The sequence below is a fragment of the Bolinopsis microptera genome, chromosome 12, assembly GCF_026151205.1.
Source record: "Bolinopsis microptera isolate Bmic1 chromosome 12, MBARI_Bmic_1.0, whole genome shotgun sequence".
Taxonomy (NCBI): Eukaryota; Metazoa; Ctenophora; class Tentaculata; order Lobata; family Bolinopsidae; genus Bolinopsis; species Bolinopsis microptera.
The window spans coordinates 7,878,388-7,897,109 of NC_087083.1; the positions used below are offsets into that span (position 1 = coordinate 7,878,388).

The 18,722-nt window shown below is 37.5% G+C and overlaps 1 protein-coding gene across 4 annotated transcripts; it reads right to left on the reverse strand.

The window, feature by feature from the left end:
* Window positions 1–211: 211 nt before the first annotated feature.
* On the reverse strand, window positions 212–8,027 carry LOC134824429 (deleted in malignant brain tumors 1 protein-like). 4 transcript variants are annotated; one of them, XM_063836336.1, is made up of 11 exons: window positions 7,781–8,027; window positions 7,290–7,518; window positions 6,293–6,405; window positions 5,615–5,944; window positions 4,970–5,183; window positions 4,054–4,169; window positions 3,394–3,723; window positions 1,818–2,147; window positions 1,281–1,499; window positions 1,042–1,161; window positions 212–643 (listed from the first exon to the last, which is right to left on the reverse strand). In XM_063836336.1, exons 1-11 carry the CDS (start codon window positions 7,839–7,841, stop codon window positions 633–635), a joined length of 2,073 nt encoding a protein of 690 aa, XP_063692406.1. In that variant the 5' UTR covers window positions 7,842–8,027; the 3' UTR covers window positions 212–632. The 4 variants fall into 4 exon arrangements, with proteins under 4 accessions (XP_063692406.1, XP_063692405.1, XP_063692404.1 ...); XM_063836335.1 differs by having other exon boundaries at window positions 4,970–5,180; window positions 7,290–7,521; XM_063836334.1 differs by having other exon boundaries at window positions 212–655; window positions 1,057–1,161; window positions 7,290–7,521.
* Window positions 8,028–18,722: the final 10,695 nt, after the last annotated feature.

Consider the following 18,722-nt stretch of genomic DNA (forward strand, 5'->3'; position numbering starts at 1 on the left):
TATTTACACGAAAATCGAATTCACTGTCACAAGAATTAGCAGTAAAAGCCTAATGTTGAAATATTCATCCAAATTGGAAAGATTACTTTTTTAAAATTGTCAGGGCCACTTTAATGAGACAGAGAAGCACAAATTATAATTGGCCGTTAACATGATCGATCAGTAGATGGTAAATTTCTCTAATTCAGGCAATCAATAAAAAAAGCTGATAGAAATTAATAAATAAAGTATAATAGACCCTGGTCATTATAGGGTCAATATGGCATAATTTATCTTATAATGTTTAAACTATTTGACCTTAAAATATTTAAACTATTTTGCCAAATACCAAAAAGAAATTCGATGGAATGCTAGTCTACTCCGAAGCAAAATAGCTTCCAGGATTAACTAATGAAACCCAACTTTGTAATGTGCTCTCCTTCCCGCAAGTATTTCTTGCAATATCTTATAATAATATAAATTATTGAAATAAAGGACAATCACTATGTCGTCCGACATGCGAAAACTCTCATAATCGTCAATAACTACTAGATTTAAAAAAAGTCATTAAGTTTATTTCTCAAAAATAATTATAAAGTTTCCCTTGAAGCTTATTGGTCCTCCTTTCTGTCCCTATATCCGTACCTTAACTCCTACGTCGAACCTGAAAAACAAGGTTGGAATTAAGGATGTCATGTTGTATATACATGTTATATAGGTAAGATATGGGCATTTTTATTATCCTCACTTCATTTTTTATCGTATTCCAAATTCATTTATCAATGAAATTAAATCTTTATGATTTTTTTTGTTATTTTAATTTTTGATTATCTGTAAAAAAATGCAATCATACAATCATGTATGGTAACGACGGATATGTGTGTAGTAAGGATGTCTTAAATTTGATTAAACTGATGCCGTCATGCCGACTTAAGTTTATGGCAAATTATCTAAACGGATCTTTAAGCTGCTGGCCTGTTTCATAATTAACACAGCGTCAGCATTTACCAGCAGCAAAATTTTGATTTATTTTATTTTAATTTTTTAAAGAGCCCAACTTGCCTGCAGGATCACAAGCCATAAACACATCGTCACCGTGGTAACAGTTGTGAGATGTAGAAAACCAACAAGACCCCCAGTCAGCCTCACTACACTCCACGTTATCCAGCGTGATGTTAAACCCTTCAGTAAAAAGTTATCAGTAAAACAAAGTTAACTATTTTGTGCCAGTTTTGTACAATAGCTCAATGTTAATGAAAATCTCTACAAAAAAAAGCAATTTAAGATAATGTTTAGCATACCTCGCTGATAATCGAACCCGTAGTAGTATCCACTAGACCAGTTTATTGCACTATCGTATCCCATTTCCTTGCAGATCGCGTGTGCTGAATTAGCACTGAAATAATCTTTACACACCGTGCCTCCATTGTAGAACAGCAGTCCCCAATCACCTGGAGAAGCTTCTTCTCCCAGCTCGTTTAACAGCCGGAAAGGATTGCTATCTTCTTCAGCTGTTACATCTGGAATTTTGATCTCGTGAGTCCAAGTTCTTAACATTGAAGTGTTCAGTAGGGAGCATCACGACTCTCGACAGTCTGTCTAAAGCCATGCGATGCTTACTGCTTTTCTAAACACTGCAAAGCACCTGGAACTTTACAATCGTGCCACTCATCTACAAAGCACCTGGAACTTAACAATCGTGCCACTCATCTTAGATTGCAAATTTTCTTACGATTTCAAGAATTGATACTATAGTAACTATATATAATAGTCGTGGATATACTCATGGTAATTGTTTTTTTTTCTAAACTGAAAAAGTATAATTTTGAAGCTCCAACCTGAAGTACAACTGATAAACACGTCCTTAAGATGGTAACAGTCGTTAGAGGTGGAGTAACTGCACAGTCCCCAATCATCATCACCACACTCCACGTCATCCAATGTGATATTAAATCCGAGCTGGAAATTAAAATTATAATGATATCCACTGGTCCAGTTTAATGATCGGGAATACCCTAATTCTTTGCAGATAGCGTTCGCTGAATTTTCATTAAATCTATCGTGGCAGACGGTGCCATTCTTGTAGAGCAACAGTCCTCTTTCCTGTTCTACTACGTCTTCACCAGACTCTGTGACCAGACGGAACAGGTCTTGTTCAACTTCTTCTGCTGAAAACGTTACAACTTAGCTCACGTGTTCTGTTTGTCTTATTTACCACCTTGATTACAGTTGCATGAGCATAAAATATAACCGTTTATAAATTCGATGGTGTCATTTGCTAATGTATCTTGTCAACAGAGACAAATTGTTCAAATGGTTGAGCAATGAGCATATAATAAAATACCTAACAATCTTCATTAAATATTCTGTCATCAAGCCATTAGTTGAATTATAAATTTTAGTTTGGTGTGTCCTATGCCAGCTGTCTTCCTATAGTTTGACAAGAACGATCATAACTTCAGTCATATAAATCATGTTTACCAAATATTTACCTAAATAACAGTATTACAGCTCATTCGCATTTGTAAATATAAGGGACCAACAATAGGGCATAACCAAGTTAGTACATGCTCATTCGCATTTGTAAATATAAGGGACCAACAATAGGGCATATCCAAGTTAGTACGTCATGGTCATTCGCATTTGTAAATATAAGGGACCAACAATAGGGCATAACCAAGTTAGTACATGCTCATTCGCATTTGTAGATATAAGGGACCAACAATAGGGCATATCCAAGTTAGTACGTCATGGTCATTCGCATTTGTAAATATAAGGGACCAACAATAGGGCATAGCCAAGTTAGTACATGGTCATTCGCATTTGTAAATATAAGGGACCAACAATAGGGCATAGCCAAGTAAGTACATGGTCATTCGCATTTGTAAATATAAGGGACCAACAATAGGGTTATAGGGCATAGCCAAGTTAGTACATGGTCATTCGCATTTGTAAATATAAGGGACCAACAATAGGGCATAGCCAAGTTAGTACATGGTCATTCCCATTTGTAAATATAAGGGACCAACAATAGGGCATAGCCAAGTTATTACATGGTCATTCGCATTTGTAAATATAAGGGACCAACAATAAGGCATAGCCAAGTTAGTACATGGTCATTCGCATTTGTAAATATAAGGGACCAACAATAGGGCATAGCCAAGTTATTACATGCTCATTCGCATTTGTAAATATAAGGGACCAACAATAGGGCATAGCCAAGTTAGTACATGGTCATTCGCATTTGTAAATATAAGGGACCAACAATAGGACATAGCCAAGTTAGTACATGGTCATTCGCATTTGTAAATATAAGGGACCAACAATAGAGCATAGCCAAGTACATATTGGTCGCAATGAAGATACTGGTGAAACAGCTACAACTTAAAAAGTTAAAAGCTTTAATTTCCGAACCTGCAGTATAACAGCTCATGTGAACGTCCTTGTCGTGATAACAGTTATGAGATGTAGAAAACCAACAAGACCCCCAATCACCCTCACTACACTCCACATCATCCAGGGTGATATCCAGTCCCATCTGAACCTTGTACCAAAGGTACCCACTTTCCCAGTTTATAGCGCGGGTGTATCCTAGAAGTCTGCAGATAGCGTTGGCTGAGTGGTCACTAAACTTATCCTTACAGACGGTTCCACCTTTGTAGAGTAATAATCCTCTCTCACCCGGCGAAACGGCTTCGCCAGAGTTTGTTACCAGGCGGAACAGATTCGCATCGACTGGTTCTTCTGTGAAGTAAACAGTTTGGGGGAACCAATCAGCCACGGTGAATTGGGGTCCGCAGTGAATCCAAGTTTTTGCTTACTTTATGTATTTTATGTTAATTTTGAGTGTCTTCGAGATTAACAGCAAAATCACGAACGTTAGAAATAGAACGTTATCCCGAATAAAATAATTCAAGGAGCAGTGTAAAAGGGTAAAATCTTTTTTTTCTTATCATTTAAACGTTTGCCTTAAACTTAATCAAGTAATTGGTACTCACAGAAAAGATAAGTTAACCTTAATAACTATTTTAACCATCTTTACTTTTTTAGAGTGGTGGATGGAAAAATCCTAACCTGCTGCACAACTAAGAAACACATCTCTGTAATGATAACAAAATTCAGAGGTAGAGTAACTGCAGGACTCCCAATCATCATCACCACACTCCACATCGAATAGAGTTATATCAAACCTAAGATGAGAAGTACAGAATCTTACAGTTACAGCGATAAGTACAGTAAAATGTGTACGCTAAATTGAAAAGTACGACTAGTACCACGTACTTTTCACTCAAAATTCTGTAAGATTTTAACTTTGTTTGTAATATGAAATAGTGAAGGCGATAATATTAAACCCGAGTTGGTAGATCAGGTTGTAGTGGTAGCCGCTCGTCCAGTTACTTGCTCTCTCTCTCTCTCTCTCTCTCTCTCTCTCTCTCTCTCTCTCTCTCTCTCTCTCTCTCTCTCTCTCTCTCTCTCTCTCTCTCTCTCTCTCTCTCTCTCTCTCTCTCTCTCTCTCTCTCTCTCTCTCTCTCTCTCTCTCTCTCTCTCTCTCTCTCTCTCTCTCTCTCTCTCTCTCTCTCTCTCTCTCTCTCTCTCTCTCTCTCTCTCTCTCTCTCTCTCTCTCTCTCTCTCTCTCTCTCTCTCTCTCTCTCTCTCTCTCTCTCTCTCTCTCTCTCTCTCTCTCTCTCTCTCTCTCTCTCTCTCTCTTCTCTCTCTCTCTCTCTCTCTCTCTCTCTCTCTCTCTCTCTCTCTCTCTCTCTCTCTCTCTCTCTCTCTCTCTCTCTCTCTCTCTCTCTCTAAAGGGTAGAATCGTTTTTTCTTATCATTTAAGCGTTTGCGTTAAACTTAATCAAGTAATTGGTACTCACAGAAAAGATAAGTTCTCTCTCTCTCTCTCTCTCTCTCTCTCTCTCTCTCTCTCTCTCTCTCTCTCTCTCTCTTTCTCTCTCTCTCTCTCTTTTAACTTTGTTTGTAATATGAAATAATAAACCCGAGTTGGTGGATCAGGTTGTAGTGGTAGCCGCTCGTCCAGTTACTTGCTCGAGAATGCCCTAGAACTCTGCAAATAGCGTTGGCTGAGTGGTCACTAAACTTATCGTTACACACAGTGCCACCTTTGTAGAGCAATAATCCTCTTTCACCCGGTGAAACGTCTTCATCAGAGTCTGTTACCAGGCGGAACAGACTACTGTCTTCAACTTCTTCTGGTAATATTGGAATTGTTACTTTCTATTGTGACTTTAGGTAACGAGAAAATTAATTTGCAGTCAATATTATATTACTAACTGTGTATTCAAAATCGTACAGATAAATTTTAAATTATTTTCAAAACTACAAATAAATAATTTTATTGAGGAAGCAATGTAGCAGAATTAATATATTCAATGTTTCTATATATATTTGCATTTGTAAATATAAGGGACCAAAAATAGGGCATAGCCAAGTTAGTACATGGTCATTCGCATTTGTAAATATAAGGGACCAACAATAGGGCATAGCCAAGTTAGTACATGCTCATTCCCATTTGTAAATATAAGGGACCAACAATAGGGCATAGCCAAGTACATATTGGTCGCAGTGAAGATACTGGTGAAACAGCTACAACTTAAAAAGTTAAAAGCTTTAATTTCCGAACCTGCAGTATAACAGCTCATGTGAACGTCCTTGTCGTGATAACAGTTGTGAGATGTAGTAAACCAACAAGACCCCCAATCACCCTCACTACACTCCACATCATCCAGGGTGATGTCCAGTCCTGTCTGAACCTTTAACCAAAGGTACCCACTTTCCCAGTTTATAGCGCGGGTGTATCCTAGAAGTCTGCAGATAGCGTTGGCTGAGTGGTCACTAAACTTATCCTTACAGACGGTTCCACCTTTGTAGAGTAATAATCCTCTCTCACCCGGCGAAACGGCTTCACCAGAGTTTGTTACCAGGCGGAACAGATTCGCATCGACTGGTTCTTCTGTGAAGTAAACAGTTTGGGCGAACCAAACAGCCACGGTGAATTGGGGTCCGCAGTGAATCCAAGTTTTTGCTTACTTTATGTATTTTATGCTTATTTTGAGTGTCTTGGATCGATTAACAGTTTTCGAGATTAACAGCAAAATCACGAACGTTAGAAATAGAACGTTATCCCGAATAAAATAATTCAAGGAGCAGTATAAGAGGGTAAAATTGTTTTTTTCTTATCATTTAAACGTTTGCGTTAAACTTAATCAAGTAATTGGTACTCACAGAAAAGATAAGTTACCCTTAATAACTATTTTAACCATCTTTACTTTTTTAGAGTGGTGGATGGAAAAATCCTAACCTGCTGCACAACTAAGAAACACTCTGTAATGATAACAAAATTCAGAGGTAGAGTAACTGCAGGACTCCCAATCATCATCACCACACTCCACATCGAACATAGTTATATCAAACCTAAGATGAGAAGTACAGAAACTTACAGTTACAGCGATAAGTACAGTAAAATGTGTACGCTAAATTGAAAAGTACGACTAGTACCACGTACTTTTCACTCAAAATTCTGTACGATTTTAACTTTGTTTGTAATATGAAATAGTGAAGGCGATAATATTAAACCCGAGTTGGTAGATCATGTTGTAGTGGTAGCCGCTCTCTCTCTCTCTCTCTCTCTCTCTCTCTCTCTCTCTCTCTCTCTCTCTCTCTCTCTCTCTCTCTCTCTCTCTCTCTCTCTCTCTCTCTCTCTCTCTCTCTCTCTCTCTCTCTCTCTCTCTCTCTCTCTCTCTCTCTCTCTCTCTCTCTCTCTCTCTCTCTCTCTCTCTCTCTCTCTCTCTCTCTCTCTCTCTCTCTCTCTCTCTCTCTCTCTCTCTCTCTCTCTCTCTCTCTCTCTCTCTCTCTCTCTCTCTCTTTCTCTCTTTCTCTCTCTCTCTCTCTCTCTCTCTCTCTCTCTCTCTCTCTGTCTCTATATATATATCTCTCTCTCTCTCTCTCTCTCTCTCTCTTTCTCTCTCTTTCTCTCTCTTTCTCTCTCTCTCTCTCTCTCTCTCTCTCTCTCTCTCTCTCTCTCTCTTTCTCTCTCTCTCTCTCTCTCTCTCTCTCTCTCTCTCTCTCTCTCTCTCTCTCTCTCTCTCTCTCTCTCTCTCTCTCTCTCTCTCTCTCTAAAGGGTAGAATCGTTTTTTTCTTATCATTTAAGCGTTTGCGTTAAACTTAATCAAGTAATTGGTACTCACAGAAAAGATAAGTTCTCTCTCTCTCTCTCTCTCTCTCTCTCTCTCTCTCTCTCTCTCTCTCTCTCTCTCTCTCTCTCTTTTAACTTTGTTTGTAATATGAAATAATAAACCCGAGTTGGTTGATCAACCCGAGTTGGTGGATCAGGTTGAAGTGGTACCCGCTCGTCCAGTTACTTGCTCGAGAATACCCTAGAACTCTGCAAATAGCGTTGGCTGAGTGGTCACTAAACTTATCGTAACACACAGTGCCACCTTTGTAGAGCAATAATCCTCTTTCACCCGGTGAAACGTTTTCACCAGAGTCTGTTACCAGGCGGAACAGACTACTGTCTTCAACTTCTTCTGGTAATATTGGAATTATTACTTTCTATTGTGACTTTAGGTAACGAGAAAATTAATTTGCAGTCAATATTATGTTACTAACTGTGTATTCAAAATAGTACAGATAAATTTTAAATTATTTTCAACTACAAATAAATAGTTTTATTGAGGAAGCAATGTAGCAAAATTAATATATTCAATGTTTCTATGGGGTGGCAAGTCCATGTTCATCGCAGCCCTTTTAGTTTTACCTTCTTATATCAAAAAAACTTCTTCTAACCTTGTGATTTAACAGCAGTGACAAAAAATGCGAACAGGAATATCCACTGTCTTGTCTTCATCTTGTTGCACAATTTTCAATAATTGACTCCGACTGTTTTGCTTGCTGAAACTGTTATGTAATATCCGGACATTATTTATGAGTCGTATTGTTGTGATGAAGCGTATTAACTCTTAAACGATTTTAGTTTGATAGTAATACCGTATTGCGTAATAAAACGTTGCGTAATAGACATTGGAATTTGTTAAGATATGAATTTGTTTGTTTCCTGGGCGGTACGAAATAACTATGAGTGGTTCTTTCGCAAGTATTTAATTTATGAACAATTATTTATGGAATTCCGTCATCACCAGTTCAAAATAAGCACTATCGATGGTGTTTTAGAAAAACTATCAAATTTAAGTGTCGAAGTTTGGTGATATAACGATGTACAAGCAAATCTAAAACCGTGGTTCAACGACGAGAATACCAGATCAATTTAACGCAGTACTTCAGACTTTCAGAGTAAAGTTAGAAAGTCTCTAAGACTGGAATAATCGAGCAGAAAAGAAGTCCCTTTTACAAATCTAATCAATCATTTAGGTAATTAATACCCTGTTATCTTGAGTATAATCTTCAAATTCAATTATATTTGAATATAATTATATATTTACATGATCCTAATTCAAGAAATTTTGAAGCCGTTTGAAAACATTATTATAACGAACATTAGCAAATGAAAGGCGCACTCAACAAGAACCAAGATAACGCGGAACATCAAAAGGTTCTGAATTACTGAACCTTACTTCAATATAAACGGTTTATTTTTAAACTTTAGAATAACGGTTTCCTGATTAACATTATTTTATGTTATAAGTTATAATTTTGCTAAAGATTCTAGAATAATCGGTGATTAAAACGATATCAAAGTTTCTGTTCACTTAGGTTGCAAAAAGCATATAAATCCCATAAAGATGTGACCTCATGCTGCCATTATATTTATGATTTTATAGATGTTTTGTTACAAAAACAATAGTTTCATTCTCAATCACTTTCAATACTTAAGAATCTTTTAATGTTCCATTAAATGATTAAACTAAGTCACGTGGTAAGAAATGCTCAAATATCATTGGTCAATAAATATAAGTTATATTATATGTATGTTTGAGCAGCGAAAGATCGGGGGTTTTTTCTTCACATCATTTACTATTTTAAACCTATTCATGGGCTCATGGGGGAAGGAAATGGCGGCTATTTAAATGGCCATGGTAAATCAGGGTTTATAGTGAATCGGGGCGCGACAAAATGGGGTTTTGTTGTATCATGCTGTAAGATCATTTGAAATTTCCCATGACCGTAACACACTCTAACACACTCTCATGCACTCCTGGGCGGTACGAAATAACTATGAGTGGTTCTTTCGCAAGTATTTAATTTATGAACAATTATTTATGGAATTCCGTCATCACCAGTTCAAAATAAGCACTATCGATGGTGTTTTAGAAAAACTATCAAATTTAAGTGTCGAAGTTTGGTGAATGGTGATATAACGATGTACAAGCAAATCTAAAACCGTAGTTCAACGACGAGAATACCAGATCAATTTAACGCAGTACCTACTTCAGACTTTCAGAGTAAAGTTAGAAAGTCTCTAAGACTGGAATAATCGAGCAGAAAAGGAGTCCCTTTTACAAATCTAATTAATCATTTAGGTTATTATAAATACCCTGTTATCTTGAGTAATAATCTTCAAATTCAATTATATTTGAATATATATCCTAATTCAAGAAATTTTGAAGCCGTTTGAAAACATTATTACCACGAACATTAGCAAATGAAAGGCGCACTCAACAAGAACCAAGATAACGCGGAACATCGAAAGGTTCTGAATTACTGTTTCAATATAAACGGTTTATTTTAAAACCTTAGAATAACGGTTTCCTGATTAACATTATTTTATGTTATAAGTTATAATTTTGCTAAAGATTCTAGAATAATCGGTGATTAAAACGATATCAAAGTTTTTGTTCACTTAGGTTGCAAAAAGCATATAAATCCCATAAAGATGTGACCTCATGCTGCCATTATATTCATGTTTTTATAGATGTTTTGTTACAAAAACAATAGTTTCATTCTCAATCACTTTCAATACTTTTAATGTTCCATTAAATGATTAAACTAAGTCACGTGGTAAGAAATGCTCAAATATCATTGGTCAATAAATATAAGTTATATTACATAGTTATATGTATGTTTGAGCAGCGAAACATGGGGGATTTTTTAAACATCATGTACTATGTTAAGCCTATTCATGGGCTCATGGGGGAAGGAAATGGCGGCTATTTAAAAGGCTATGCTAAATCAGGGTTTGTAGTGAATCGGGGCGCGACAAAATGGGGTTTTGTTGTATCATGCTGTAAGATCGTTTGAAATTTCCCATGACCGTAACACACTCTAACACACTCTAATGCACTCTAACGCACTCTAACACACTCTAACACACTCTAACACACTTTAACACGCTCTAACACACTTTAGTACACTCTAACACACTCTAACACACTCAAACACACTCTAACACACTCAAACACACTCAAACACACTCTAACACACTCAAACACACTCTAAAACACTCTAGTACACTCTAACACACTCTAACACACTCTAGTACACTCTAACACTCTCTAGTACACTCTAGCACACTCTAACACACTCTAGTACACTCTAGCACACTCGAACACACTCTACTACACTCTACTACTCTAGTACACTCTAACACACCCTAACACACTCTAACACACTCTAACACACTATAACACACTATAACACACTCTAGTACACTCTAACACACTCTAGAACACTCTAGTACACTCTAACACACTCAAACACACTCTAATAATACACTTCAGTATCTAATAATACACTCTAGCATCTGATATTTTGGTGAGCGGACGTTCAGTTTGAAATTTACAAATCATTACTGGTGTGATCTAGCGAGTGTGCTAAATCACTCTACAATCGATCTTCGAGATTTTTCTAAAAGGGCCCCTGACAGTTGAAATCTTCCTGGTTCGATGTAATTTCGAACGCTGATTTCAAATCACCCCACATGACTTAGGGTTAAAATACTCCCCTAGCGAGATCTTGATCACGTGATATTACCATATAAGGAAGTTGGTCTAATTTCTCGTTAGGGTTCCAGCATATGCTTCAGTTAGGGATTGGATTAGGTTTAGAGTTGAGATCAGATTAGAGGGCTAGGATTTCGAAAAGTCGTTCAGGGCCAGCTAGAGAACGTTTTTAAAAAGTCGCGTGATACTCGAGTGTAGAGTGATTAATCATAATCCCGTTGTGAGACTCCAACTATATATTCTGATATTTAAAATAAAAGTGCCGCGTTGTGAGACTCCAACTATATATTCTGATATTTAAAATAAAAGTGCCGCGTTGTGATACTACAACTATATATTGTGATATTTAAAATAAAAGTGCCGCGTTGTGAGACTCCAACTATATATTATTCTGATATTTAAAATAAAAGTGCCGCGTTGTGAGACTCCAACTATATATTCTGATATTTAAAATAAAAGTGCCGCGTTGTGATACTACAACTATATATCCTGATATTTAAAATAAATATCACTCTACAGTGATTAATCATCATCCGTGATTAAGCCGCAGTCGCCTCCAGAGTACAAATACTCCAGGGTAGAATATTAAAATAATGGTAATGATAAGGTCATGATTAATTGTCCGTTCAAATAAAGTCCGGTAAAGTACGTTTTCATGATCACCATTAATCTAATAAGGGATATTATAAAGTTTACTCACCTTTGTATTCGTCATTCCAGTTTTTTTGCAAGAGCAGAGCATTAAATGGAGATTACGAAGAAAAACGACGTAATCTTATCTCAAAGCGACCCTCCTGTATAAAACTAGTTATACCACTTCCAGCCAGTACTAGTTGTGGTGTTATAATCAGACATCACATGACGACATTAAAAGTTTTAATGTAAGTTTTAATTTAAAACTTAGTATCTCTAAGTGACAGTTGATTCACGATTTCAATCCTTCGCATCTCGACCCAGTTGTGCATCGCGCTACAAAATGACAGCTGCTCCAAGCGGAAGTTAATTAAACACTTCAAATCTATCGCATTTAAACATCTATTACATTTATTGACGTAATCCTAAATACTCCCGCGTGGGTGGCCGTAGAAAGCCGATACTATTGGAGTAGTATAGGCTAACGGTTCACCTGATCGCACTACATCGTTTTTATCATATATCTTCATGATCGCCATTTATCTAAGGGATACTAATATTACTAAGTTTACTCAGCTTTGCATTAGTAAATACACCTTTCCAGATTGCTTTCTAGAGCAGAAAAAAATTTTTTATTCCTTTCTTTTTTCATTTATTTTTTCATATCTTTTTTCACATCTTTTTTCCTTTATTTTTTCCTTTCTTTTTTCCTTTATTTTTTCCTTTCTTTTTTCCTTTCTTTTTTCATTTCTTTTTCCTTTCTTTTTTCCTTTTTTCTTTTTTTTTCTTTTACACTATAAAGGTACTCAGAACATGCCTCCTATAGTTATACCAAGACCAGTCTCTTCACAAGGATGGACCTTCTATATTCACTGACACAAAACTTCAGAAGGAGATTTCTAAGTTTTTAATTGAAATAATTAAACGACATTTCCCGAGTAGTAGAGAGAGACAGGTTAAAATATCATCTAAAAATTTGAATCTGGCTGGTCTTACACCCATTGTATAATGTAACTAATTTCTGGGTGTACTTTTTCGATCCTTTGCCTCTTTTCTTTGCACTTTTTATTTTCTGTTTCGTTTTTTGAAGATCGTTCATTCTTGTATTCCCAACGTCGTGGTGCTGAGAAGCTAAGAGGCAACGATATTTACTTATTTTACGATTTTGACACTAATTAAAGGTATAAATTTGGGACCCAAAGTTCTATATTGGTCAATTTTGTATTTCTTCTGGTCAAAATGCAATAAAAACTTTCGATGCAGACAAAAAACGTTTTGATGGAATATCATTTACGGTGTTTGCGGAAATTTGTGTTGAAGTTGATGTCGTGGTATCAGTAAAATGGCAACAGATATATTTCGTCTAGCTTTATATATAGCAAGATTACTTTAAAATCTCATACTTGTCTTTTACCAACTGAGATTTAAGTGTAATTCTTTATTTAACTACCTTGACCTCAAACATTGAAGTTAAAATAAAGAAACTTACTAAAATGCGATAAAGTGCACTGAAACCACTGATAGTGATACACGATAGATACTTAGATGAGTGAAGCAAATCTCAATTAAGATAATTTTACAATTATAGGTATTAGCTAACAATACTCATTACTCACCTCACTCACTATTAACCCCAGACCCACATTAAATTCACAAAAAAAGCCTCCATAATCAATGTTTAAATTAAACTTTAATGCAACCGCTCACAACATTAAACCGAAATAATGACAAATTTAAAAAAATTAAAAAAATTTGTTTTTTTAAATTAAAAAATAAATAGATTTAACTGAATACCCTGCACAGTATGCCTACTAATTAAGTAATTTAGCTGTTTTCCCTGGGGGCTGGGGCTACCTGAAATTAACTCTTATATATTTATTATTATTATTAACTCTATTGATAATTAACCCTTATTATTTTCACTCGATCTTCCACGTGATTAAAACGCGTTTTTCTAACGACAATCGTGTGTGCACGTGTATCCTCCGCTGCTTAAAAGAGCGGATAAGTTCCAACAAAGATCAGCAAACCTTTTATTATCCATTTGGTGACAAACTCGCGAATTTTCCTCACGCATAATTTAGTTTTGATCTTGAACAAAAAATGTTGTGTAATCTTAAGAGTACAATGTACATGCACTATTATTTACTTTTATAAGACATCCACCATTACTATTAGATACCTGATTTTTGCAATGTTTTTATGTTTAATGCGACGGGACATGCAATTTATAATCTTGAGGGATATATTTTAAAAACATGTTGCAAGTATAATAATGCTGCGGAAGTACGTTGCCAACTATTTCCAACTATCTATTTATAGTTTATCACGTCAGCTGCGCTAAAACTTGATTTGTCTAGACCGGACCTGATATTTATCTTTATTAATTGGTTATCTTGCTGCACACATGTCCATTTAAGGAACTTTCTACTGTTAGTCTTTAATTTGTGAGCAATATTACCAATTTTGAGGTTAAACTTTGCAAAACGTATGTTTAACCTTTTAACTGTAGAATTTGATTAAAAGTAAAAAGGTGGTCCGGTAAGGATTGTATTAATTTTGATGGGCAGAACGTAAACTGACAATTTTTCAAAAACCGCCGATTTTAAATATTAGGACGCAATAATGAAACTACCGGACCAGTATAATATATACTTATATAGTTCTGCAGAACCAGAATTCTGCTAATTCTTTACCAATTCGGTATAATGGCGGTGATTTTCATATTAACATTTTTCTGCCTTCGACATCATTTTTAAATGTTTTGTCGAAAGTCTTCTGTCTGAACTCATTGATCTCCTTTTCAGTAATACAAATAAGTTGGCACTATCCGTCGCGGAGTCGAGTCCGCGGCGGAGCCGCCGGACTCCGGGCGGACTCCGAGCGGACTCCGGCGGAGCCGCCGGACTCCGAGCGGACTCCGGCGGTGCTCCGCCAAAATGTATTTACAGTGGACTCGAGTACATTTTGGCGGACTCCGAGTGGAGCCGAGCGGACTCCGAGCGGACTTTAAAGTCCGCCGCGGACTCCGAGCGGCTCCGCGGCGGCTCGGCGGAGTGTCCGCCGCGGACTAAGCCACTAGGCGGACTCCGGTCCGCCGCGGACTCCGGCGGAGTGCTTGGCGGACTCCGCCGGACCTCTCCGCCAGACTTGAATCCGGCGGAGTCCGGCGGAGCTTGGCGGAGTCCGCCAGCTCGGCGGACTCCGCTCGGAGTCCGCCGGACTCCAACAGAGTCCACTGACTTCCGACCTCCGTCTTCCGACCCTCGGCTAAATTTGTCACGTGACATACAACATAGCATTTTGCAATATTGTGGTCAGATGAAAAGGTCGCTAGTGATAAACCTTAACCATTACCCTCACAATGTCAATAGTGTACAACTCTAGTCCTAACTTTGACCCTATAATGTATAAACGTTGACCCTAACCCTCCACCAAACCGTCCGCAGCGAAATATCAATGTCATTGACTGGTCACGTGACCAAAACAATTTTTGTCATATTATCTCGATCATATGGGGAAGCGTTTTTAGCAAGCAAAAATACGTCGACCATCACAGGACGACGCCAGCCAGCACTCTCTACGCTCTTCGAGCTCCGATCGTCCTGTGACGAAGTAAGGACGAAGCCTGAGGTCCTCAGGTAACATCGACCACCGATTGAAAATTTTTTTGACATAAAGGTCAAATGTAAAACTAAAATCTTGATGTTGATTGATTGACGACGTCAATTTTTGAGCACAGCGCGACTCGCGAACGCATATTGCGGAAAAGGACCGCGTAGCTAGTCAAGATGTTGATAAATATTTGGCTTGTTGCGCGATGTGTTGCTCTAACTATAGCCCTCTCGCTTGCAGTAGCGCGCGACCGCCGCGCCGGAGGCGGAAATGACCTGGTTAGCTAGGTAAACGCGATGTGCCTTGTAGGATGAAATCCTACTACATACTAGCTGACGCCATTCGCAGCTGTGCTGCTCGCTGTACGTCAGCTCGTTGCGATGCGCCGCGCAATGAGCTGCCAGGCTAGGACATCGTCCTGGTCCAACAAATTTTGGCGAGCGATTTTCTCCAAAAATTTAATGAGGGCGTCGACGTGCGACGAGCAACGAGAAAAATTGCGTGGCGCGTCGGGTGGCACATCTTAACGGGTGATACGCGTATAAATTTCGATCGCTGACGTACAGCGAACATCACAGCTGCGAGTGGCGTCAACTAGTAGGATTTCATCCTACAATGCAAGGCACATCGCGTTCATTTAGCTAACTTGTATCACGTTGCGACCCCCACGGTCGTTTCACTATAGTGGGTGTCAAGTAATTTGCGAGCCGCACGAGAAATCTCAGGTGCAACTGTAGGAGAAGAACTCGCGTGCGCGAAGCGACCATTTCAGTCCTAAAACCTTTTTGATGGTGTGATCGCTATGTTGACAAAAAGCTTATCTCTGGGCTCTGGCTTTTTAAATTTTTTGACTTGCAGCACTTTCTTAATCAATTATTCTTATTTGCTTACATGGGGACCCTGGGGTTTACTGTATAAATACTTAAGTCTTGGTATTGAGACTATAAAATCAGTTAAAAGCCACAATTTTAGTCACAATATTTACAGAATGGAGCTTCCAAACTAGCCACATAATTCAAATTTGTATTACTATTATTGGTATCCTAAGAATAATACATAATATGTAACAGAACTAAAATTCATCTGTATAATAAACTAACAATATTACATACGTCGGGGGGGTACCAATGGCATAAATGGCATAATGGAGAATTGGCCAATAAAAATTTTCATTTATGCCATGAAACGTATGCCATTCATGCCATTTTTGATATAATACATTTCTATTTTCTTTATTTGTCATATGAATCTTTAACGATCATTCCAAGCGTTATAAAGCCTAAAACATGTCTCTTATTCAAGTACTAATAATAATTTGCGAATTTAAAGTCAAATATGAAGACCTAAATTCATGACATAAATGGAGAATTGGCCAATAAAAATGTCCATTTATGCCATAAAACGTATGCCATTTATGCCATTTTATGCCATTGGTACCCCCCCCCCCCATACGTCAGTGCTTCAAAGAACTATGTTTTTGAAGAAGTTTCAAAGTTAATATTTGGTTCCATATCGGGTAAAACTATTAAAGGGCATGATAACAGGAAAATAGACTGATATCATACTGTTTCCGGTCAAGTAGCCAAATCTCTAGACGGGTACTCTGTTACTTGTCGTTTGTGATAACATAAAAAGGTGGTATGTGGTAGATATTTATGTAGCATACTCTACAATCTAGATCTTTAAAACGAAGTAAGAGTTATCACGCCTATATTAGTCGTTTATCTCCCCGTTAAATCTACAATTCTAACATCATTGGGCAGCATGAGACAAGCGAAAAAAAAACAACATACGAATAGATTTCAAGCTCATAAAGGATCGTTGTTGGAGACAGGAGATTTCAAAACTAAAGTTTGATAGTCGAAGTTCTCCTGTAGAATTTGAGTCCAGGTAGAGCACTTTCGTTCGACAAAGTCCAACCTTAGGGTTTGTCGAACTACAGTTGTACGTGTCGAACTTGAGTATGTGTACCGAATTTACCGTGGTAAAAAACATCTCCACACCGTGAAATGTGCTAAAAACTACAAAAGGTTCGCCTCAAGATAGTCTATCAATAATTTAAGGAGGCTTTGCCGAGACAACCTATACGCCCGTTTAATTTTTACAGGCAGCCCAGAAGTAATTGGTTCTGAAACAATTCAAGATTTAAATCTAATCCCTTTAAAGTAGGCGGCTCAGTTACTTACACATTATTACCAAAACAATTAAAATATACCCAACTACCATCTATAGCCTATTTTCTAATAATAGAACAATCTTCAGCTAACATGGCAATTAGAATGTTACGGGAGTATGTGTGCAAAATAAGAATTATTTCCTGAAACTTCTATACAAATTTCCCTGTCAACTTTACCCTTAACCCGATTCCTGACCAATGTTACTTCCTCAAACAATTAACTACACCATTAACAACTGAGCTTCTATACTTGATATTCAAATGAAGCGGTAAGTAAAAATTGATAATATAACTAAATAATTTCCTAAAGTTTGGGAGCATCTCTTGACATATACAGTCGTAGATCTCAACCCAGCTTCTTCACAATATAATATGTCCCTAGAGAAGACAGAAATGCCGCGTTGACTGAACGGTAATTGTCCTGAGAAGATTTCCGATAACGTCGGTAAACGAGTTGGGGCCAGAAGTCTCTCCATCAAATGCAATGAATTAAGTGTCTGAATGGCAGTTCTATGCTGTGAAGGCAGCAAATACATCTTTGCAATTCCCGTCCAAGATTCTTCTCCAAGAGGGCTATAATCCCATTGTGACCGGTAAGGTCACAAGATCTAATTGGCGGTGTCCCCACCTCCTTACAATGCGTTCAAGGTGGCAGCAGCTGAAAGTGGAAAACTGAGCAAACATTTGAAATAGTTTTTTAGAGTTAAGTAGAATTTTTACGAGCAATTTTACAGATTATTTTGATTTAATTGACTTTAATGTTGATGAAAAACTTACCGGTTCCATTCTCCGTGGCTGCAAATCCAAGGTAACGACCAGATGGCTGCGTTACAAGGGTCGTGTTTCTCAGTAACCTTCTGTCTAATCTTGTGTTGATCCAAGGCTGGTTTAGGTTCTGCTGGAAGTTGAGGTTCTGCTGTAGGTTCGGATGGGGATACTTTTATGAAGTAAGGTCCAGGAAACGAGCTGCGGAGCAATATCTGTTCATCCAGCTCGGCCCTTTTCTGTTAAGGTTCATAAAATTGGTCCTCTGACTGTCTTTATTGGCTCTATCTTTGGATTTCTTCAGTCTCCTGAAATATATTAAGCCACATTATATGATACGTAAAGATTTGTTTAAGCATACCCAAAAGGATTTCTTTTATATTAATAGCTTAATAAAAATCCAACATTAAGATGTATTTGAAAAGTAACTTAAAAGGACATGCAGAGCGACCAATATCGACTGAATCAATGCTTGGTAGCACAAACCGGAGGTTAGAAATGAATACTTGACCACATGGTTGTTGCATGGGTCACTTGCAACATATATCACATACCTTGGTTTTACATTTCCTTTTCAATAACTAAATCAGAGCGACCTCCAATCTCCATAGATTTTCAAACGCATGGTCCGACCATATCGACG